At 41.1% G+C, this 25,653-nt stretch overlaps 1 protein-coding gene across 1 annotated transcript in view; it reads right to left on the bottom strand.

Moving 5' to 3' along the window:
• Positions 1 to 15,390, bottom strand: part of AOX1 (aldehyde oxidase 1) — a 70,693-nt gene extending 55,303 nt beyond the window's left edge. Inside the window, exons 1-6 of the mRNA XM_082841374.1 lie at positions 15,168 to 15,390; positions 8,982 to 9,039; positions 6,205 to 6,301; positions 4,586 to 4,694; positions 2,943 to 3,069; positions 759 to 820 (exon numbers count right to left, since the gene is read on the bottom strand). Coding sequence (XP_082697500.1) covers positions 759 to 820; positions 2,943 to 3,069; positions 4,586 to 4,694; positions 6,205 to 6,301; positions 8,982 to 9,039; positions 15,168 to 15,212 — 498 coding nt within the window. The 5' untranslated portion in view covers positions 15,213 to 15,390. The remainder of the gene's footprint in view (positions 1 to 758; positions 821 to 2,942; positions 3,070 to 4,585; positions 4,695 to 6,204; positions 6,302 to 8,981; positions 9,040 to 15,167) is intronic.
• Positions 15,391 to 25,653: the final 10,263 nt, after the last annotated feature.

Below are 25,653 nucleotides of genomic sequence, written 5' to 3'. Positions count from 1 at the left end.
GAGAACACTTAAGGTCTACTCTCTTCACAAATTTCAAGTACACAACACAGTATTATTACTATAGTCACCAGGCTGTAAAGATCTTATAACAAAGTCTGGCACATGGCAATAAATATTAACAATGGCTGATTTAATATTTCATTAACAAGAAATAATTTATTAATTTATTATTAATAATTTACTAATAAAGATATATTAACAATAACAAGTATTATTATTATCACTCTGTGCTTATGATACACTGCTTTCATCATTTAAATTCCAAAGGGCCGTCTTATGTCCCTCATTTCAACACTGTTTGTTCATCTATTCATTCAACAAGCATCGATTGAGTGCCTAATTCCGTTGGTGCACAGTGACTCAGCCTCTGCGTCAAGCAGACCACATTCTGGTGAAGAGACGGAAGAGCGAATGGGCAATTACACCACCGTGTGCCCAGCGCTGTGATAGGGGTGCGGGAGCAGCGGGGCAGGGTACCCAACCCAGACAAGCAGGTCAGTTAAGACCCCTTGGAACAATGACCCACAGCCAATGTTGAAGTGCTCAGGTGCTGCCTGTGTGGCTACAGGGCAAGCCCAATGAACCAGGGAAGGCGCCCTGCTCAAGATCAAGTAACAAACAGCAATTACGGACCTTGAGATAAGAAGTAGCCCTGCATGAGTGACAATGGGCTATTCTCCTAATCACACCTGCCAACCCGCACCATTTTGTTTCATTGAGGAAAAACTATACTCAAAAACGTGTTCCTTTCTACTCACTTTACAGAAAGTCTTGCATGCATCGATTATAGGCCTGTATCCAGTGCAACGGCACAAGTTACCTGAAGGGGAAAAATCCAACTCTGTTAATCAAGGAACCTAGAGAGAGGCACCGTCTGCCAGATGCATGCTGGAAATAAGGACCCCATCCAAGAAGGAAGCCCTGTTTGACATTTTGGTCCCCAAATCCACAAAGTCGGATTTTTTTTTTGTCAGCTACTTGGGATACTTGGTTGATAGTCTTGAGGTAATCTAACAACTCAGCTATTTGTACTTTCTCTCTGTAAACAGTTTCTATATCCTCTGCTTGTGATAGGTGCTCAAAGAACACAATGATTTCAAGCCAAGAACTCTTGGTCTATAGGCACATCCAAGAGCTAAGCTTCACAACCCAAATGCCCATCAACAGATGATTGGGTTAAGAAGATGTGGTATATATACATATAATGGAATGTTTCTGAGCCATAAAAAGAGAATAAAATACTGCCATTTGCAGCAATGTGGATGGACCCAGAGAATATTAGGCTAAGTGAAATAAGTCAAAGACAAATACTGTATGATATCATTTATATGTGGAATTAAAAAAATAATACAAATATACAAAACAGAGAGAGACTCACAGACATAGAAAACAAACTTGTGGTTACCATAGGGGAGAAGGAAGAGGAAAGGTAAATTAGAAGTATGGGATTAACAGATACAAACTATTATATATAAAATAAACAACAAGGATTTACTGTATAACACAGGGAATTTTACCCATTATCTTGTAATAACCTATAATGGAATATAATCTGCAAAAATACTGAATTATTATGCTGTACACCTGAACTAACACAATATTGTAAATCAACTATACTTCAATAAAAAAAATTATTTTCCATATGCAGTAAAAGACAATGTAAATAAAGCTACATTGTACGTCATTTTTTTTTGATATTTAAAAAAAAGAGCTAAGCTGCAGTTGATAGAAAGATCAAAGGCATTATATAGCAGCAAAGATAATTTTTAAACTCTGGAAGCAATTGGGCACACAGTTTATTTACAGTAAATCATTAGGCCAGTGCTCCTCCACAGTGGTCCATATCCCATGTTCTCCTCCAACCCCCAAACCTGGCATCTATTTAAAACACAAAGCCACTGAAGCCAGCTGTCTGGGGTTGGGTCCCAGGAATCTTCATTCTTTACAAACTCCTATGTAAGTCTTAAGCACCCGAAAATTTGAGAACCCCTTGTCACTTGTTCACATCACAAACGGCCATGAGATCAAATGCATAATAAGACTTAAGGGAAATAAGGCAGAAGACAGTTTGTGTCTTATGCACCTCCCCTTTCTACTTCTGTTTAGTCCTGTCTTCCCTGGAACACTTTCACAGAGGAGCTGAACACATGAGCTTTAGGCCCATGTAACACGGCAGAGAAATAAGGTCCCTGGGAGACAGCAGACAAGTAGAGCCATGGAGAATTTCACCAGAAATAGGATTTGGGAGGCTCTTATTCTTTAGAATTGTTCAGAGTCTTGTTAATGAAGGCCTCCTCCAATGCTCCCCCCTATCCCCCGCTACACACACACACACACACACACACACACACACACACACACACACACTGAGCTCCTGAACTTGATAAACTAGCTCCAGATAAAGGCAGTTCTTTGAAATAAGTATCACCAGAAGATGTCAGTCTCTTTGATTTCATGTTGTATTCATCATGAGCCCTCTGATAACTTCATATTGCCCTGAGAGCACCCACCCAATAGGAGAGAGCAGCATGTGGAGATAACTGGACCGTTTCCAAGGGTAAATGAATAAACTGGCTTTGTAATTATTATTAAAATAAGCAAACAATAAAAAAGGGAGACAACTCTTATAGATTAAGAGAGACTTGAGAAATATATCAGCCAAGTGCAATGTGTGGAGCATGTTTGAATCCTGATTTGAACAAACTAACTCCTCCACTTATTGGTGGCATAATTTTTAGTAAATTACTCTCTTTAAACCTCAGTTTCTCCATCTATGAAATGGGGGATAATAATAATGCCTACCTTATAAAGTTATCATAAAGAGTAAATGAGGTAATGTTTATATAGCACTTAATGCAGTGTGTGGCACCTGATAAATGGCTAACATTAGCTATCATTATCAACATCATTTAAAAATTAAAGCACACACACATATAACCTACCACCAAGAGCATCAGTTAACTGACTCAGGGTGGGCTCTGGATGGTTCCTCAGCAGCGTGTAGATGGACATCACCATCCCAGGGGTGCAGAAGCCACACTGCGTGCCATGACACTTGGCAATCCTCTCCTGGAAGCACAGAAAGGTTGAAAGGCAGAATCTTGGGCCTGACCCGAGACCTAATGAATCAGAACCTGCATTCTAACTAGATCCCTGGGCGGTTCACATGCACATTAAAGTTGGAGAAGAAGCCCTGGAAAATCCTTCTCAGCCTTGGTGTCTCCCTTTCTTGGGCTGGGGTGGCCGTGATGACTGGTCCTCAACAGCTTTTGAGCTTCATTGAAGGTTCTCAGCTTTTGAACTTCATTGAAGGTTCTCAGCTTTCAGAATCACCAGGGGAGCTTTAAAATTTCCAAGGTCCAAGCAGTACCCCAGACAATTTGACTGAGAATCTCTGGGGGTGGGGCACAGACATGTATTTTTTAAAGATTCCCAGGTGTTTCAATCTGTAGTCCAGAATGGGAATCACCGAGATAAAGGAAGTCCTTCAAAGAAATGAACTGAATTATATTCAAGTTGAGGGGAAAAAACCCTTTTATTTCCCAAGTGCCTTTATCTGCCCCTATTGCCCTAACACTTCAGCACACAGGGACTCTCTTACAAAATGCCATCATTAATCCAAAAAACAATCAAGAAGGAAACATTGCCTTGATTTCTCTTCCAAATCTCCCCCCAGCCCCCAGCCTGTTCTCTTTGGAGTCTAACTTCAAAGGTGCAACCCCATTTCAGAAGCCGTCATCTGTCTACACTGCAGCCAGGAGATGGGCGGCAGGTACTAAATGAAAGGGTGTCTTCATGCCTCCGAACAGCCGTGTCTCACAAGCATACCCAGGCAGAATCTGCTCCTTCTAGGTAAAGAGGTTTCATAGAAAATAAACAGAACCCAAGATTCCTTCAAGCACAGAGAATTTGAACTTTGGCCATTTTCTATGTTGCCCCTATCTTTTTCCTCTTCCACCCTCTCCTCTTAAGTGGTACTCATTAACTTAAGATAAAAACAAGTAGCAACAGCATTTTTCTGGGCAATGTATACATAATTGAAAGAGTCAGGAGTCTGAGGTGCCCTTTCATTGAGGCAAAGTTCTAACAAGGTGCCTCCTTAGGAGAAAAGCTTCAAAATTCATTAACAACTCCTATTATATATCTTCCGAACAAGCCCTAAATTTAACAACTCTTTTTGGTAGCTGAGATTTTCACTCAGCTTTAAAATCATGTTATTTTCCTCTTTATAGAACAAAAAATATTAAGATTATATCCCCCAATGCACTTGGCTCTCATTTCTTTATAAGTTTGGAAAATGTAAAATGGACAGGTCCCATCTAATTAGAATACAGAAAACAACGCTAGTGATGTCAAGATTTTTTTTTTTTTTTTAAAGAGAAAGCTCTCTAGTCTTTCAAAAGTATTTTTCTAAGAAGTCAGTCACATGTCCCAGGTTTCACTCCTGGCCCCCAGCTTGGTGTCATCTGTTGGCTGTCACCAAGCAGCAGGGCTCATTGATCTACTGTATTCATTTCAAGAGCTCATCATGTCATTAATGGTTTTTGAAGCACAGAAACCCTGTGAAGAAGAGGTGCATCCTCACCTGAACAGGATGAATCCTGGTCTTGGTGCTTCCTATGCCTTCCACCGTGGTGACGGCAGCACCATACAGAGAACAGATGGGAATCAGACAGGCGTTGGCTGAATAATGTCTTCAGAATGAAAAAGAGAAGCACAAACTGCATTGTATCCAGTGGGAAAGGAGCACCTCCAACATGGCAGGTTTTGTATAATGTCCCAGGCTTTGCATATACATTTTGTCCTTAGCTCATGGCCATTTTACAGAATAAGACTCTGAGGGTCAGAGTGAGTTGCTCAGGATCACAGCTGGAGTGTCAGATAGGAGTCAAATTAGGCCTCCTAATTCTAACTCAAGAACAGTTTCCACTAACGTTGTTTTTTTCTCTTGATTGAGGGGCTGACATTCTCCTCTCCAGTCACATGTGACAATCACCTAGAGCATATTTCATCCTCCAAGCAGATGCTGGACAAGGGGTTAGTTGGGCAATAAAGTTAAATTGATATTGTGCCTCAGAAGAAGAAATAGGGTGTGCATACAGAACTCCTCAATCCCACAAACCTACTGCTAGAAAATGTCTAACTCAAAACGACTCCTAAAATGTTCTCATTTACCAAACAAAATTACAGATGGCCAATAAATACATGAAATGAAAGTTCAACCTCAAAAGGAATCAAGAGAGATTCAAATTAAGCAATGAAAAATCATTTTTATCAAAGAAAATGACAAAGGTTAAAAAAATTGTAATATGCATTATTAGCAAAGGTTTGGGAAAATGAAATTCACATACTGCTGAAAAGAATGTAAACTGATAGAGCTCTTCTGAGAGACATTTTGCTGGAAGGCAGTAAAACTTAAAGACGCACTCACTCTTTTATCCTCTAATTCCATCTCCATGGATCTATCATAAGGAAATCATCAGAAACATAAATATAAACATATGTATACACATGAATGCTCACTCTCCTTATAATAGTGAAAACCAAAAAATAATCTAAGTGATCACTATTTGGGGGTTGGTTTTGATACACCCAAACAACAGAACACATACAGCCTTTAAAATTATATTTATTATTTTGAAAAGATACTCATGAGAAGTTCAGCAAAAAATAGAGGTTTCTAAGCTGTATAGGCAGTATGCTTCCTTAAGTATACACACAAAAGAAAGACTGGAAGAATATTTTTCATTTATTAAATAAATGTAAATATTTATTGAGTGCCTACTGTGTGCCAGGTGGAGTACCAGGCACTAGGATTCATTGGTGAACAAGACAGATAAAATCCCTGCCTTTGTAGAGTATATATTCTAGTTGAGGAAGATAGACAATACATAGGTACATAGACAATACATACATACACAAACATATGGTGAGAAGTGCTATGAATACCTTAATATAGGCGAAGGGAGTAGGGAGTTGCCGAGGTGAGATGGGGCACTGCTATGGAGAAGGTGATCAGGGAGGGCTGAGAATGTAACATTTTTGCTGGAACCGGAATGACTTGATGCCCATCAATGTATCCCCAATGCCTATCACAGTTCCTGTCACATAGTAGGTGCTCAATGCATATTTACCAAAGGAAGAAGAAAAACAAAGTTCAAAGCTACACAATTTCAACCATATCTGGACTTTGCAGCAAGGTACCTTATCCTCTTGGTAATGGGGTTACATCGTGATATCATCACCGTGCAGGCACCACAGCCTCCCGCTCCACAGCCATATTTAGTTCCTGTGAGTCGGACTGGAAAAAGCACAGTTAAAGATAATGTGTTTTCCATAATTCTCTTTGTGAAATAGCTCTGACCTTAGGAGACAACACCATCAAAGACTCTTAAATGTACAGTTAAGCTTGATACTTATTTATCAAATAATGTATGTATGTCTTAGCTGCTATTATTTATAATCTTGTAAATTCTTGATTTACATTTGCATGCTATATCTAGTCTCTTCCTTTTTAAAACAACTGGACCCCAGGTTGCCAAAAATAAGGCCAAACTTAAGAAAAGGAAGAGTCTACACATATAAGGCCTTGAGGATTTGAAGGTCTGAGTACACTGCAAATCTGTTCTTATCCTTATCTGTGTCTTTGATGACATACAAAGTAGAATGTCAAATTGTAAATAATTCTTAGAATATTAGTGTCATGTTATACAAATGTGCCATATTTCTCTGCTTCTCAGTGGCAGAAACTGCTAGTTGTTTCCCAATATCTTTTCCCTCATTCTTTCTTGGTAATAGAAATCCTCATTTTTGAGCTACACACACGGTTGCCCAGAATTAAAAAAATACATTTTCACAGCCTCCTCTGATGCTTGGTGGGGTCATTAACAATGTTGGCCAATGGGATGTAAGCATAAAGGCTGTTTTTGACGTCCAGGAGGGAAATGTCTTCAGAGGGAGAGGGGTGCCCCTCCTTCATCCCTTACTTCTTCCTATTTGCTGGAATTCAGATATGATGGCTGGACCTCAGTGAGTTATCTCCGACCATGAGGAGAAAGCTTCCTGCTGAGGAGGGTGAAGCAGCAAGACAGAAAGAGCTTGGTTCCTGATAATGTTGTGACAATGCTTTGCTAGCTTGGATCTACCTACCTTTGGGATTCCTTTATGTGAGTATGACAACCATGAGAATGTGCCTCAGAGACTTCCTTCAACACAGAGGGTAACTGACCAAGAGAGCCAACTGCTGCACTTTGATATCCATCACCCCACTTTGCATCAAGGCCATGCCTCGCATGGGGTGCTTCCCACCAATGGCTCAGTGCTATGCAGAGGTATGGGAGTCCTTGTCAACCATTCTCAGTGGCTTTGATGAACGTGCCTTAGACTGCACAGCAGTCTGAGACCCTTCAACTTAGCCTTCTCTCCCTCTCTTCCTTACAGGTCTCCGTCTTCCATGGCTGCCCCCCTATTTCACTCAGACATTTTTCCTAATAAAACCCTTGAATATTTAATCTCAGTTTTTAGTGTGTGCTTCCCAGAGAACCTGAAATAACACAATGAGAAAGAAATAAACTATCTTGTTTACTGCTATTGGGATTTTCTGTCACTCACAAGTGAACCAAATCTTAAATATTACATTGGTACCATGGATAACCAGGAAATTAGTATTAATTACTTTTATGTCCAAAAACCTTGAGGACTTCCCTGGTGGCACAGTGGTTAAGAATCCACCTGCCAATGCAGGGGACATGGGTTGGATCCCTGGTCTGGGAAGATCCCACATGCTGCGGAGCAACTAAGCCCGTGTGCCACAACTACTGAGCCCGTGTGCTGCAGCTACTGAAGCCCGTGCGCCTAGAGCCCGTGCTCCGCAACAAGAGAAGCCACTGCAGCATGAGAAGACTGTGCACCTCAACAAAGAGTAGCCCCTGCTCGCCACAACTAGAGAAAGCCCGTGCACAACAATGAAGACCCAATGCAGCCAAAAATAAATAAAATTAATAGAATAATAACAATAAAAAATCCTTGAATGACTTTCAGAAGATAGCTATTGATATTTTCTGAGTTGTGTGCTCTTTTGGGAATTTCACTCTCTCTGGGGGAAAGATGTACAAACCCATTGTCACACAAGTTTGCATATAATGTAGTGGGGTCCACAGACGTCTGGAAGCCCACTGGAGTTCATGCGTAGCAGGATAAGAATCCATTCCTTAGATGACTTTTATTGGGAAAGTTTTTCCAAGGTAACATTTTCAGGTTTAATGTCTCTATTGTTCTTTCACTTTCATTTCAGGAGATTTCTGTGCTCTCTTTTTCTTTTTTTAAATAACTTTTATTACTTGTTTGTTTATTTATTTATTTATTTATTTATTATTTTTGGCTGCGTCAGGTCTTAGTTGCAGCATGCGGGATCTTTCATTGCGGTGCGCAGGCTCTTCACTGCAGTGCGTGGTCTTCTCTCTCTAGTTGTGGCTTGCATGCTCGGTAGCTGCGGCTTGCGGGCTTAGTTGCCCCGCCGCATGTGGGATCTTAGTTCCCCGACCAGGGATCAAACCGTGACCCCTGCATTGGAAGGTGCATTCTTAACCACTGGACCACCAGGGAAGTTCCTGTGCTCCCTTTTTCTAATGGGCATGATGATTAGTCCTTGAAGGTAGAATATCAATATTGTGACTCAGTTCTAAAGGATGTTTAATTAAGCCATTTTAGCACCCATTGTTTTAATTCCCATTGTTAGCTTCTCCATTTTATTCAATATATTTAATGCCGAAACAGAGATTAGAAAGAACTTGGTTCTCTGATAAGCACAATTGTTCACTGCCTACAAAACTCCAATCTAGGACTTTCTTAAAGATGAACATAAAACCCCAGTAGGGAATATGACTCATTGTGGCTCTAAAAAGATATTTGAAATAACACTTGATGAGGATATCAGGGATATACACACATACACACATATGCACACTCAAAGCAAAGGATACGCTTTTTCCTCAGATATGGTAACAGCATTGTTTCAGGATCGACATTTTTTTCTATCACCTGTACCAAAAGAAAGAGTTTAACTCACAAAGCTGAGAGAACTAGAATATTTATATCGGTGGTTTCATGAACATGCACTCTTCTACTCATATCCTAAACTTGATTTAATGTTTACAGAACACCTGTGATATACAAATCACCTCTCTGAAGTGTGAAGTCTACATCTTGAGCCACGGCCACTACTCTGCCACTGTCCTTGGTCCTGAATTATCACTGTTCTCTAAGGCGGTGGTTGTTTCTACTAACAAAACATTACTGACTCCTGTCCAACTTCTCCTAGAAAGTCTGAAGCAAGTGAGGGTAAAGATAACAGTAGAACTGAATATAGGAGCGGGAGGAAGAGAAAGAGAGAGGTGGGGGAGGTCTCCTGGACTAGAATAGTCTCTGAGAAATTGACATAGTTTTTTTTTTAAAGACTTATTTGTTCACCATGTTCAAAGAATTACAGTTTCCAGAAAGAGATCACAACCAACCATGGCTCCCAAATCTAAGAGACAAAGGATGATACAAAGATGTGCAAGCAAAGACACACTTAAGAAGTAAGTTTGTGTGGGCAGCCTAGCAGCATGGCAGTTAGGACAGCAGCACCCAATGGATGGCATGACTGAAATGTCACGATTGGTTATGTTTTCCAAAGTGATCGTGTTTTCTCTTTTTTGATGACAAATTTGGATTTCTTTTACATTCACAAATAGAAGCATGATTTGCTTCACAATTTCAGAACTAGAAATCATCCTTCACCATGTTATACTAATTTTCCCTTCTGGAAAGTAGGTGACAAGGGGACACATGCTTCCTCACCCTCAATTCTAAGTAGCCATAGGCCGGGCAAAGTGAGGCACGTGCCAATTACCAAGGTCAGATCTGTGCCCTAGAGGAATGTGCAATATGGTAACAGACAAGTGATTATGTGTGTGTGTGTGTGTGTGTGTGTGTGTGTGTGTGTGTGTGTGTACATACTAGAATACAAGGAAAACTGTGGGACGTCCCCAGGCATCCCTAACTAAATTGGTCCTCAAATGGAACTCTTTATTTCCCAAACTTACTTCTTCCTTTCTTTTCCCTAACTTGTTTAATAGCCTTACCCTCTGCTAGGTCACCTAAGCTTAAAAAACTGCGCTATCTGCGACATTTTCTTTCCTTCAATCCACCACAGTCAGCATCACCAAGTCCTGCCATTTAAACTTCCAAAACGATTCTCTAAACACCCTTCACTTCTACTGTCACTCCCTGAAATCCACCCTTATTACCTCCAGCCAGAACAATGACAACAGCTGCCTAACAGGTCTCCTGCCTCCATTCCGGCACCTGCAATGCCCGCCTCTATACCACCACTGGAGCAACCTCTCTAAAATCCAAGTCTGATCATGTCGTGCATCTGCCTAAATCCAACACTGGCTCCTGGATGCCAAACTGCTCTGCTGGGAATTCCTGAATCACTCGGCGTGCTTGTTAAAACGAAATCCCTATCGAATCAGGATTTCTGGGAGAGGGAACCAGAAAATGTGCATCTTTAATGAATACACTGAGCGGGTCTTAGGTGAATTTCTACTCAAGAGCTCCTGGAACACAAGAAGAAATTCAAACTCCTTAGCATAGCCTACAAGGCCTCTTTGAGAAACTTCCCATCATTTGTCATTCAACCCATGCATCTTGAACTCTGGTCACATGGGAGAACTGGCTGGTCCCAGCAGTGCAGGGACTTTTACCCTTAACTACAATTGCTTATAGGATTCCCTCTGTCCTGAAAGTCCTTCCTCTTTTCTCTACTTAGCAGAAGTTTGTATGCCACTCAAAGCCCTGCTCAAGTGTTCTCTCCTGTGGGATTTGCTGCCATTTAATATATGCTTCCCACTCTCTGCTCCAAGAAACAGTCCTCCTCTGTGCTCCCATGGTCAACATCTACCCATCTTTCACAGAACGTGTTACTCTGCAGCATAATTAGTTGTTTATGTATAAGCCTCTCTTGATCCTGAGAGAAACCACCTTCCATTATTCTTTATGTCAAACACTGAACTAGGTGCTGGGGATATATGATAAGGACATAATAAATGTTAATTAATCTAAATGAATAACTTGATATGTACAATTTGCTATGAGAACACTAAGAAAGGAGGGATGATTTCTCACAGGCTTATGAACAGAAGAAAAGAAAGAAAAACAGAAGAACCAGTAATGGTGGCAGAAACTACTGATTGTCTATCTCAGCATGCTTTCTCCATTTCTTCCTTCCTGCTGCCTGTAATAAAGATGACGTGGCTAGAATGCCAGCAACCATTTTAGACCATAAGGCAACACATTAACGGCATCAGGGGAAAAAAAAGAAAAGAAACTTGGGTCTCAGATGACACCAAGAAGCTTCTAGACCAGCTCTGCAATGTCTATCCCCAGATACAGTATCCTTTATGTAAAAGTAAACATGAATTATATCTTCTTTGAACTACTTAGTTTTGAATTTGTGCCATTTGCAGGTGAAACTAATTCTAATTCATACATATGATGATGAATCCTCAGAAGCCCAATTTTAATGGAGAGACAGGATCTGGGTAATAAAGAGCACTTTAGGCTTGAGAGATATTTGTATTTCATAAGGAATTAATGGAAGAGCAGGCCTTGCTTGCTTGGGTATTTGTTCCCGGAGATGTCTCAAGAGATCGGACTTTGGCTCAAAGTGCCCCTGGCTTGAAATGTGTTTACTTTTCTTGATTTGGTGGATGGCACATTGGGAGGAGGGAAGTGGGGCAGGGATCTGGCACGTACCCTGTCCCGGCAGGTCTTGGAGTGAAACAGGGAGGTCAGGACTCAGATGGTAGCTGGCAGGGGGTGGGGAGGGAGGGAGGGAATGAGGAACAGAGTTATTCTCACTGACTCTGGTTGGGAGAAATGATGCCAGCTCTCAGCTCAGGGTCATTGCATGTTTTTGTCTCAGTAAAGCCTTGCATGTTGCAAGGGTGGCATGTGTCCCTCTGTGTTTCCACTGGCCCTTTGGGAGATAAGTTCACATGGCACAAGGTTGACAAATCACTTTCCTCTGTGCAGGGCTTGTGACTAGTGCATGAAGGGGGCCTTGCCGGATGCAAGACAGAGGCAGAAAGAAGAAAGAGAAAGAGATCAGGAGGAGAGAGAAAGGGGTAAAAGAACAGAAAACAAGGAAAGCTGAGAGGAAGAAGACAGAAGAAAGAGGTGTGTATTGTGGGACATGGTGAGGAGAGAAAGACGGAAAGAGGCCTGAGGGGACAACCAATGAGGACACTTGCTCAAGGCCCCAGAGCTGCTGAGCGTTAGAGCAGACAGCACAGGACTCAAATCCATGCCTAACCATTTCCAAAGCCCACACCTTTGATCTCTACACCTCACGGCTTCATAAAATGAGTTGCTACGGTTCCTGAGATGTGTTGAGAGTGGCATCTAGGATGTAATTTATTCCTGGGCTCTGCCTCCCGCAAACTCCATGTTAACTGAGTCACCTGCTTTGGAGGCTGCTGGTGAAGCGAGTAAGATTTCAGAAATCTCTCTGCAGCTCGATCTCTGACCAACCTGCATGGCCTTAGCCCCTACCCAACGACACCTTTTGGTGACTTGGGGGGATTCTGCAAAAAACCCAGACTGGAGGCCAATCACATCACCCAGAGTCTCCTAACTGGCTTCAAAGCTTCCTTTCAAGGGCAGGATTTTAATCCCAGAGGTTATGTTTGACTTCAAGACCCCCTCTCCTGGTGGCTTTCTTCTCTCACTTTTCTCGACATCCACTTGCCCTCTGAACCAGAGACTTTATTCTAATTCTATCCATGTGGCAATCAGGCTTGCTTGCTGGGATTGAAGCACACACCTAACAGAATTTGGAAGGGAGGGGCAGGAAAGGGAAGGGGTGACATAATTTCTTTTAACAGGGTAATTGCAAAAACTAAATCAATATTTCTAGCCTGCACTTTCCAAATGATCACAGGACTTTTGGCTCATAGATAAAACAACCCCATAGATAAGAACCAGCTTATCTATTTTAAAAAGTCAACAGAGCTTCCTGGTGGCGCAGTGGTTGAGAGTCCGCCTGCTGATGCAGGGGACGCGGGTTCGTGCCCCGGTCTGGGAAGATCCCACATGCCGCAAAGCGGCTGGGCCCGTGAGCCATGGCTGCTGAGCCTGCGCGTCCGGAGCCTGTGCTCCGCAACGGGAGAGGCAACAACAGTGAGAGGCCCGTGTACCGCAAAAAAAAAAAAAAAATCAACAGAGCACAAACTATTATTAGCCATTCTGTTAAAAGTTCCACTACAGTTTGTTTGGGAGCAGGGGAGGGAGGAGGGGGAGAAGAAGGTAGACTCAAACACCTGTTTCCTCCTTTAACCAAAACCCTACCATCTCCTCCAAAGCCCCTGGCCACATCTCCAGCCCCACCAGCCTCCTTGCTAACCCCCCAAGCACGAAGAAATCCTCGTGTCTGAGGATCTCTGCACCTCCGCTCCCTCGGTCTGGAATGCTTTTCCCTCAGATGTCTGTTCCTCACTTCATACTGGCCACCACTCAAATGTCAGCCTCTCAGAAAGTCTTAAACATCCATCCCGCCTGAAGAACCAGCTCTCGCCACTCTCCGGCCCCTCACTCTGCTTTATTTTTTATCCTGGCATTTATCACTGCCTGGCTTGATACATTTCTATTTATTTATATGCTTGTCGTCTGTCTCCCCAGCACAACATAAACTCCGTGCAGACAGGGACTTGGTCATTTCTGTTGTGTCCCCTGAGGGCACTGGAACACTGGAATATAGCAGGCCCTTAAATAAACGGATTAAAAACTCACCATCACTCTTTGTGAAGTAGGCAGTATTATCTCTCTTTAACAGAGGAACTGAGGCTAGGTTAGGTTGTCTCCATAAGAATTGGAGCTGGAAATGAATACTTGTTTGTCCAAATATAAAGGCCAGAGCTGTGTCTACTATACCATTCAGTTATGCAAAAGAAAAAAAAAATGACATCACGTGATCACTTCAAACCCAACTCCCATCTGCCATCCTCGCCCTTATCATGGTTCACGCTCATAGCAGTCCTGCGAGGGGGTCCTAACGGCCCCCAACACAGCTCAGGAAAAACAAGCTCATCTTACCCAGGGTGAAATCCAGGCAGCAGGAACAGAGGAAGGTTTTATAGGGCCTAGAGCTTGCACAGTTTGGGGGAGGGAATCCTCTTTAAGAAAAATAATACAAAATCCAAATTCGAAATTAGGCTCAGGGCTTTAGAAGAGGCCTCACGAGTGAGAGGCCCTGACGCTTGACCTTTCTTAGCTTTCTGGTGAGTCCCTGTGCCAGTCAGGGAAAGTCGGCCTATCCCGGCCCAGAAGCAGGGATCACAGGGCGGCTCTGAAGGCGCCGGCGTGTGGAAAGGCCGCTATCACGGCCCTTGCTCCTTTGTCTGCTCTTAAGGAAGCCCTTTAACACTCCTGCCTCAGTTTCCCCCTTGCAAAGTGGCGGCAATATGCTGGGACAACATGAAGAGTGAGCAATCTATGGTCACGTCCGTGGGAGTGTTTTAAAGGATTCCCTGGGCGCTTTGCTGCCTCCAAACATCGGACAATCGCTGGAACTGCCCCAGAGGATCTGCAGAGCCAGCACGGCTTCTGAGAGGGCAGCTGCCGTGCCAGCAGTGGACCCACTAAGGACCTTCGAGTCCCCAGAGGAGGGTGTCGGTTCAGCGCTGCCAGGAACTAGCTGTGACTTTGGAAACGATGGGAGTGAGAGGTCTCAATGAATTCATCTCTGTGGTCCTGTCCTGACTCCAAACCGCTCTCTGCTCATCCAAACACACCCAAGAGCTGAGGCCTAATGAAAGACATTCCCGTTTGGGGGTGGGTTTAACGGAGGGAAGATTTGGGAGTGCTGACTCTGCTGAATAAGGACAGTCATTTCTCTTCCTGTTTATGGGGTGGGGTGCGGTTGATACTGTGCGTCTTGTAAGGAGAGGAGAAAGGAACATGAGGAAGGCGGAACCCAAAGATCCAGGCAGTCCCTTAAGACGCATCCTTTCCCTGCCCCGACGCGCAGGCAAACCCGCGTGCAGTCCAGGGCCCGGCGCGTGAGCAGCGCTCCAGCACCGGGGAGGCCCGGCGGGACCGGCCGGGCAGCCCCGGGGCGCGCTCACCTTGCGGCCGTTCACGTAGAAGAGCAGCTCGGTCGTCCCGTCCATGGTGGCGTCCCGCGGTCCCACCGCGCAGGCCCGCGGTCCGAGGATCCCGAAGAAGAGTCGCCGGCACCTGGGACCCGACACGACGACGCAGACCGGGCTGCAGAAGCCTAAAGTCCAGCCACCGCCGAGGGATAAAGTCCCAATTAAGATCCAAAGTGCTGTGAGCTCCCGGCCAGGGAAGCTCTCCCCCCGGATATCAGGACGTCACCGCCGCGCTCCCTCCGCCCTGAGACCATTGGCTGAGACCCTCGTTCCCTCGCCTGCGGCGGTGGGCGTCTGCGCCCCACTCCCCCGCCTCTTAGCAGGTAGGGCGGGTCCTGTGACTCTCTACGGTCTCTTATATTAGTACATATTTTAATGACTTTCCAGCTAGATTTGAAGTCCGGGAACAGTAGGGGTTTTTTTTGTACCTTTCCTGCCACCACGCCTGCCTCATCCTGTACTTTTAACAGTTGATAAACAATCACATTCATTCCAGCTTTGCAGGAAAGAAACTTAAGGACAATGGATGGTTTTACAACTTTACCTCACAGTTTTACAAACAATTATTCCAGTTTTTTATATCAAGAGCTACCTTGATATAAACTATCTTTTTTAAGTTTTATCGTTACTCAGTTTATCCAGTAAATCACTATAAAGTTTATCTGATGAGTGTCAATAGTGATGTAAAACATCTTGAAAAACTTTTTAAAAATAAAACTTGGAAAATACTGAAAAGCATAAAAAGAAAAGTCACCTGTGTCCACAACTTAGAACTTACCACTGTTAACTTTCTGGGTCTATTTTTACATTTTTGAAATCTGCACTATAACACCTTTTAAAAGCTCAAATGGACTCACACTCTTTTCCAGACTTCCCTTAACATACCTAGAACATTTGCCATCTCATTTATGTAAACGTATACGTTATTGTGAAAATTTCTAAAATTTGTACATAAAAGAGTACAACTAGCATCCCCATACACCTGACTCACTGAGCTTTAAAAATTCGCAAGATTTTGCCACACTCCCATGTCTCTTCTGGAGTATTTTAAAGCCAATGTCAAGCACATTATTTTACCCCTAAATACTTCAGTATACATTAAAATTTTTGTTCTTACAAAGGAAAATGCCATTATCAAATATAACAAAATGAGTATTTTAATATCTTCAAATTTCCCAGTGTCTTAAAAAAATGTCTTTTTACATTTGGTTTCTACTTGATGTACGTCCTTGTTGTCTCTTCAGTCTTTTTAAATCTAGAATAGTCTCCTCATCCACTCCTCCTTTCTAAAGCTATCAACGCTTTGAAGAAGAAACCTAGGTCAGTTGTCCTACAGAATGAACCACATTTTGAATATGACTGGTTGCTTCTCCCTGGTGTTCTTTGTTCCTCCATGCTACTGACTTCTTGTACCCTGCTTACGGATCTAAAGCCTTGATTTAATTCAGGTTCAATTTTTTTTAACCATCTTGGGTTTTACGATTGTATCTCTTTTCGCTTATGCCAAAAATCTTGGTTCTAAAACTTCAACATAATTGCTTTATCTTGTCCTTAGATCGATTTCAAAACAACCACATCAATACTATGGCCACAATAAGGTTAGTGAATAAAAGTTTAAGATTTCTTTACAGTTCTTTTATTCTTAGAGTATACCCTAATAAAGATATATTTAAAATTCTTTTTCTAAGGTCAGTTATCTCTGTTTGTCACCATCTTGATAGTTTTCATTTTCACTTGTTTTTCAAGTTAGCTGCTCCCTATTGCTACTTATGTTGTTCCTTTTTTGTTGTTGTTATTACAAACCATACCATAGTGAAATTTTTGTATTCTTTTCAAGAGAATTTTTGGTATAGTTTCCTAAAAGTGGGATTGCTGCGTCAAATGATTTTATACGCATATGTATTGAATAATTTTGCTAGATATTGTCAAAACCTTTTCTATAAATGTTGTATCATTTTGCATTCCCTCCAGCAATGAACAGGAACCTCCCCGGGGAAAAAAGGAAGAGGCTGGGATTATTAGAACTTGGAAACTTAAGAGGAGACCTCTGAGGGGAGGGCACTGCTCAGCTGCTGTTAATACCTCAGGATGTAGGAAAAGGGCTTCCGGGGGTCAGTGGGCACTCAGATTTCACATGACTTTCCATCTCCTTCTATCCTCCCCTATTGACAGAAGCTTCAAAGTCAGCTAGCAAAGAAGAAACGTGATTTGCAGAGTTCTGGCATCACACGGCAAAGTATAGAGAGATGGGCTTAGAGTTGAGACAAGAGCTGGCACACATTAAAAAGTGGGGTTTATTCCACAAGAGCAAGAATTTGTTTCAGGATCAACAAATTAATGAATATAGTTCACTATGTGAATATATCAAAGGAGGATAATCATATATCTCTTTTGTGCTGATTCATATTAAGCTATTATGTTTTGACTTCAAATCCACACTTCTCTACTCCACTTTAAGGCTAAGCCTTGACAAACCACATTTCTCCTTTGCCAGGTTCCCTTACAGTCTCTGGCGATAGGTGATAGAGGGGAACTGGAAGGATGGAGGAGAGGGACATTTGCTGTTCCTGTTTGCTTCCTGTTCCTGTCAGGGTCACCACAGAGTGGTTCACGCGGCGGGAACAACTGACTTCAGCAGCCACAGCTGGCTCCAATTCGCGGCTTTTCCACATTATCAGACCAGTCTTGTGTAGCCCTTCAGGGAAACAGCACCAACCAGTTGCACACCCTCCCCCTAGAGTCCTCTAAGCCTTTAAAGTCTTCCTGAAAGTCTTCCTCTAAGTCTTTAAGTTTCAATACTTCCATCCTTTTCTCTGTGTTCCCTCAGCCTCAGAGATGGTGGGTGCTTCCCATAGTTACTTCCTCTATGATACTCCCCTAGTCCCTTTTGCCTTTTCAGTTCTTGTTCAATTCTCTAGAGTATGGTTAACAATTTATATCTGTGGGGGTTTTTTTGTGGTACGCGGGCCCCCCACTGCTGTGGCCTCTCCCGTTGCGGAGCGCAGGCTCCGGACACGCAGGCTCAGCGGCCATGGCTCACGGGCCCAGCCACTCCGCGGCATGTGGGATCTTCCCGGACCGGGGCACGAACCCGCGTCCCCTGCATCGGCAGGCGGACTCTCAACCACTGCGCCACCAGCGAAGCCCAGTATATCTGTGGTTTTTATCTCTTGGCTGGACCCTAACTAATAGTCTCCATCAGCGCCAAAAGTCACTTGACAAAACAACATTCATTCATAATTTTTTTAAAAAGCACTCAATAAAATAATAATCAATAGATAATAGTTTAATGTGATTATAAACATACAGAACCAGCTCAAACCACAGCATCTTACTTAATGGGATAAAACCAGAGGCATTCCCATGAAAATCATGAACAAGACAAGGATACCCACTATTGTCACTGCTATTTAACATTTATTATAAGGTAGCAGCCATGCAATTAGACAAGAGAAAGCAACAAGAGGCATTAAGAATTGGGGAGAAAAAGGGAGTAAAGATAGCTTGGTTTTCAGGAGATAGATCTAGAAAATACTGCAACAATAACAGAGTTTATTTCCCATTTATATTACCAGGAAAAAAGAGAGAATGCCTAGGCATCAAGAAATGTGGAAAACATCCATGAGGGAAACTTTGAAACTCCCACAAAGTCTCTATAATTTAAAGAGGATGGTAGTGGGGCATCAAAAGAAACACAGACAAGTAAAGGGAACAGAAAATTGAGAAATAAATGTAAGTGTACATGGAAATACAACGTTGAAAAAGGCGGCACTTCAAATCAGTAGTGGAAAACACAGACTTTTTAATTAATGGGGAATCATTTGGAAAAAGGTCAAAACTGCATTCCTATCTCACACCATGAAACAAAATCCATATGAATCAGAAATTTAAATGTAAAAACAAAATGGAACCATGGGTAAATGTCTTTATAATATGGGAATAGGAAATTTGTTTCTTGCTGTGACCAAATTCCGCCAACAATAAAAGAAAAGGTTTATAAGTGTGATACATACAATGAAAAATAATTTGCATGGGAACAGAAAAAAAGAAAAGACAAACCTCATGGAAAAGAGAAAAAAATAGAACTAAACAATAGGAAACATAATACCAGAGAATGACTCTAGGAGGTCTGAAGCCTTAAAGTAATAGGAGTACAGGAAAGGAACAGACTGTCAGGATGCCAAGCTCTTAACCACTGTGTAAACTGTTCCTTTAATAAAGCCTCGAGCCTCCATTCAGCCAACACTGTTGATAATGAGTAAGTTCTGTGGGACTCTGTAGTCCTACAGCAGTTTCTCAAAGTTTGGTCCTAGGACAATCTGCCCCAGAATTATCTGCAGTGTTTGTTAAAAATGCAGATTTCTGGGCCCACCCTTTTCGTTGTCGGATATTGTCTGAGAAAACTTTTCCATATAGGCAGAATAGAATTTGACTAGTCATCTGAATACAGTAAGCTATGTTCATTAATCTCAGATAGGAATAGGATTTACTACTTAAAGTTATAAAAACCAAATTCAAAAGAGCCTGAGAGGTTAACCCCTCAGCCAACCCCTCATCAGATTACATATAATGGAAGTAATACAGAAGCTGCAATTGAAGAAGTAATCTTGAAAGTTGAAGAACGAAGGGTGAAAGACAACTGGCCAGGGCAGATGGTGACTTTTAAAATCTTACAGGTGTTCACATTTACTGAATGGTTTTAAAAACAAAACAAAACAAGATAGCTTGGTGTACAACAAGGTAACCAATACAAAAGTATTTCTAATACATTTTATTTGGTTAAAAGGCTAATAGCTATTGTTTACTTAAAGGTTGTTTGGTTGAAAGGAGCTTAAATGGCAGGAAGATGTTATAGGATGACCATAATAATTTTAAAAGGTTAGTATTACAAAATAGCTATTTTATGCATATTATCTATACATAAGAATAAACACTCCATGAAAAGGCAGAAAATGAAAAAGAAAAAAAACCCCAAAACTTTTTGTCATACGTTTCATCTTCTTGATCTTAGTTATACCCTTGTTTTGACTTGTTATGGTTTGAGAATTCAGAAAAACCAGAATGTATAAATTCACTCATCTTCTCATCTTCCTGCAAAGTAGGAAAAAAAGGAAGATTAACAATAATAACAACCTAAAGCTAATGCTTTTGCTGCAAAGTATGGAGAGGAAAATTGCTGCATCATACCAGTAGAAAGCAGTTTCCTCAAACCACAAAGCTTCGTCATATATTTAAAATACTCTATGATAATGGGAATTATAAATAAGGTTTAAGAGAAATTAATCAACATAGATTTTACACATTTCATGATTTACTATATATTTCCTTTTTATTAATGAACTTTAGCATACATATAAGAATATATAAAAATGTACACTTTTTTTTTTTTTTTTTTGGTATGCGGGCCTCTCACCGTTGTGGCCTCTCTGGTTGCAGAGCACAGGCTCCGGATGCGCAGGCTCAGCGGCCATGGCTCACGGGCCCAGCCGCTCCGCGGCATGTGGCATCTTCCTGGATCGGGGCACGAACCCATGTCCCCTGCATCGGCAGGCGGACCCTCAACCACTGCGCCACCAGGGAAGCCCAAAATGTACAATTTAAAAACTCAAATAAATGCTGATACACCTACACCCAGGTTAAAAAATAAACTCTTACCACACCTCACAAGCCTCCAGTGTGCCCCTTTCCAGTGTGCTCCTTTTTGTGAGACGAGATCACAGTTCTCTCATCTCCTGAGAAGAAACCACCATTTTGAATTGAGTTCATCAATCCCTTGTTGAATAGTAGCAGAAACAGTGGGCATTCTTGCCTTGTTCCTAATTTAAATGGAAATACCTCCATTGTCTCCTCATTAAACAAGATACTGCCTTTAGGATTAAGGTATGTATATACAATTTATCATTATAAGAAAGTATCCCTCAATGTCTATCGAGTGTTTTAATCATGAGTGACTGTTGAATTTCGTCAAAGGCTTTTTTCAGCATCTATGAAAGAATCATATGCTTTAGTTTCTTAGGTTTATTAATATGGTATATGAGGATAGGTTTTCTAATACTGAACCAACCTTGCATTCCTGGAATAAACCTTACTCAGTCATGGTATATGTTTTTCATAGCATGGTGTGGATATGCTTTTGTAATTGTGCCATGAACACTTGAGAGGAATATGTATTCTCTCTTATCAGAGTGTGGAGTTTGATATGTATACATAAGATTTACCCTATTCATTATGTTGTTTAGACCTTCCATCTCCTTACTTATTTTTTGCCCACTTTATTTGTTTTATACTGAGTATATTAAAACTTATTAGTGTGTTCCTATCTGTTTCCATGTATCTCCTGTAGTTTTTGCTTCATAAAAGTAGTTGTTCTGCTATTTGGTACATAAATATCATAACTATTACATACTCTTTGTGGATTAGGGCTTTTACTATTTAAAATGTCCCCTTTTGTTATATTCAGTACTTTGGGACTTAAGAGATAAAGACTTTAAAAAATATATTTGTATTACCTTCCTGGTAACTCCTGCTGCTCCTACTCTCAACGCCTATGATGACCACTCCATAATATACTGTAAGCAGTTTCCATCAGGATTTATCCTCAGTGGGGACCTATCAAAAGCTGTGATGTACCTGCTGCATGCCATTCCCAATCCAAAAGGAAAAAAACAGCAGCTGGATTGTTATTACTCTTAGTATTTATACTAATGTACATTGTGATATTTGCTTTTAAAAATTTTGCCAGCTGGGCTTCCCTGGTGGCGCAGTGGTTGAGAGTCCGCCTGCCGATGCAGGGGACATGGGTTTGTGCCCCGGTCAGGGAAGATCCCACATGCTGCGGAGCGGCTGGGCCCGTGAGCCATGGCCACTGAGCCTGCGCGTCCAGAGCCTGTGCTCCGCAACGGGAGAGGCCACAACGGTGAGAGGCCTGCGAATCGCAAAAAAAAAAATTTTGCCAACTAAACTGATTACCAGATAATCTGCATGCCCAGAAGAGCTAAACTAAAATAGAATACTATTTCATTACAGCATTTTGCTATATTTAGTTTAGAATACGTAGCTCTTTTAAAAGAATTAATTATTATTCAGCAGTAAAAAGGAATGAGAAAAGTCTCTACAAATTGATATGGAGTGATTTCCAGAACATACTGTTAAATGATAAGCAGCAAAGCCCAAAAAAGTAGTTAAGTATGCTACCTTTATGTAAGAAAAAGGGTGATATACATATATCTGCTCATTTGTGCAAAAGAAACACAGGGGCAATAAACCAGAAACTAAAGGAACTGATTATCCACAGGAGGTGGTGAAAATAGGATAGAAAGGAGGGGTAATGGGAATGGGGTAGCAGGAATGAAAGTAGTTGAAACTTCTCTGCATATACCACTTTGTATAGCTCTGACTTGTACAACCCAAGAAATGACTCACATACTCCAAAAGTAAATGACTAAACCTACCAAGATGTGGGAGAAGAAAATGGAATACAAACAATAACAAATGAATAACATAATTATGTTGAAGGTGGGTGGTAAGAAAAGAACTAACCTAAGACAAAAAGAACTGTACCTAAATGTTATGATCTAGTTAGTATGTTTCTCATAGGGATATGGGTCAGCAATTCTGAAACTACTTTATGTGTATGCTAGAATTGAACAAACAAATAAATAAATATGTCATAGATAATGAGAGCCAGGCTACTTACCAATAGAGAAAGAAATTACAAATAAGCAAAGCTAGAATGAACCCTGTGATGTTGAACAGGAATCAGAGGTATCAGTCTAAACTCAAGGTTTTCACTATACACACAGATAGATAAATATAAAAGTATGCATATTCATGGATTAGTATAATACATACATTTCCTAGCTCTGTCTGCTGATGGGGCCTAATATCAATTGTCCCTGTAGTAGAGATACTCTGTGGAGGACCCCACCACGATCCCTGCCTACTGGTGTTCATGCCCTTGTATAATACCCTTTCCTTGAGTATGGACAGGAGTTGTGACTTGCATCTGACCAACAGAAATGGCAACAGTGATGGGGTGTCTCCCTTTTGAGTATATGTTTCATTTTATAGCACTCCATCTTGCCAGAGGATTTGCTCTAGAGACTCTCTCTGGTTTTGAAGTAAGTGGCCATGTTGGGAGGCCCATGGGGCAAGGAGCTAATGGTGGTCTCTAGGAGCTGAGGATAGCCTCCAGCCAACAGCAAAAAAGCTGGGGCCCTCCGTCCTATAACCACAAGGAAATGAATTCTGCCAACAATCTGTGTGACCTTGGAGGCAGATTTTCCCCCAGGAGAGCCTCCGGACGAGAATCAGCCTGGATGACACTGTGATTACAGGTTTGTGAGACACTAAGCAGAGTACCCAACTTAGCTAACTAAGTGCAGATTCCTGGTCCACAGAAACCAAAAGAAAATAAATGTGTGTTGTTTTAAGCCACCAGGTTTATGATAATATTGTTATGCAACAACAGATAATACAACACAACATAAGCAGTGAGAATACCTAGTGCCCAGATCTTGTATTGTACCACTGCTAATTTTCTAGCTTTGATAATTGTAGTATAGGTATGTAAGATGTTAGAATTGGGAAAAGCTGGGTAAGGAACATATGAGAAACCTCTTACTATTTTTATAACTTTTTGGTAAGTATAAAATTAGTTCAAAATAAAAAGTTTAACTTACAACTCAATAGGAAAAAGATAACCCAACTGAAAAAAGGGCAAAGGATCTGAATAGACATTTCTCCAAAGAAGATATAAAAATGGCCAATAAGCGCATGAAAAGATGCTCAACATCATTAGTCATTAGGGAACTGAAAACCAAAACCATAATAAGATACCACTTCACACTCACTAGTATGGCTAGAAGCATCAAAAAGTCAAATAATAACAAGTGTGCTGGTGAGGATATAGAGAAATCAGAACCCAACAGAGTCCCACTGTTGGTGGGACTATAAGATGGTACTGCAGCTTTGGAAAACTGTCTAGCAGTTCCTCAAACGATTAAACATAGCTAACATATGACTCAGCAGTTCCACGACTAGGCAAATACCCAAGAGAAATGAAAACATATGTACACAAAAAAACTCACAAATGTTTATAGGAGCATTATTTATAATAGCCAAAAGGTGGAAACAACTAAATGATCATCAAAAGACAAACGGATAAATAAAATGTGGTGTATATATACAATAGAATATTTTATTTAGTCATAAAAAGGAATGAAATACTACTCATTCATGCTACAACAGGGATGAACCTTGAAAACATTATGCTAAGTGAAAGAAGCCAGTGACAAAGACCACATATTATATGATTTCATTCATATGAAATGTCTGAAGAGGATGTCTATAGAGACAGAAAGTAGGTGATCGGTTGGTTGTCTAGGGCTGGGAGATACAGGAGTGACAGCTAAAGGGCATGGGGTTTCTTTTTGAAATGAAGAAACGTTTTTAAATTGACTGTGGTGATGGTGTGCGTATCTGTGAATCTACTAAAACCCACTGAATTGTACCATTTAAATGGGTGAAACATACGATATGTGAACTATAGCTCAATAAAGCTGTTTTTTAAAAAAGCCCTTGGTTAACTGGCTTCTCTTGCACCCTCTCTTGCATTGTTGCCACCTGCTGGTTATTGTTTTAAAATACCTGTCAAAAACGATCAATGTTTTTAATTTTATAGAAGCAAACACTGAAACAAATGCAAAGAGAAAATTTGAGGATATTTCTCTCTATCCTTTTGGAAATACCATCTCAAATATGATCAGGTTCTCTGAAATAGCAACTTCATTTATCCTTGGAAAAATAAGATTCTGAATAAAACATATGTAAAAGGCATTTGGACTTTTTTTTAGATAATCAAGGAAATGTGAATTGGGATTTGCTATTAGATGACAGTGAGGAATTATTGATAATTTTGTTAGTTGTGATCATTGTTGTCCAGTTTTAAGTTTTTATATTCTAGAGATATATACAGAAGTGTTTTAGGAATTAAATGACTCAATATTAGGGATTTGCTTTAAAGATACAACAAAAAAAACAGATAGTGGAAGTAAATATGGCAAAATATTGATAACTCTCAAAGCTGAGGGATGGATAAATGGTGGGGGGAGTACTATTCCCTCTTTGGGGGTATATGTTTGAGGTTTAAAAGAAAAAGAAAAAGGACTATTATTCTTTGAGACCAAAGGACATATAAACACTCTGAATCAATAAGTGGGGGTAACAAATAATGAGGTTTGCAAATTATAGGCAACAAAAAAAACCTTTTAAGCCTGTTCAAAGAATAAAAGAAGACATTTCTTCAAATCTTACCCAGACCATACTGCGGTTGTTACATGTCAACAATACATGCTTCACTGATACTCAGAAGTGTTCAAATACTAATTCAGGCAGGAATCTTTTTGAAAGCACGTATTTTACAGTACTGCACTGAAATCGCTTTTATGTCATTGAATAC

The sequence above is a fragment of the Leucopleurus acutus genome, assembly GCF_964270905.1.
Source record: "Leucopleurus acutus genome assembly, chromosome: 6".
In the NCBI taxonomy this organism is placed as follows: domain Eukaryota; kingdom Metazoa; phylum Chordata; class Mammalia; order Artiodactyla; family Delphinidae; genus Leucopleurus; species Leucopleurus acutus.
This window is presented reverse-complemented; position numbering and strand designations above follow the sequence as displayed.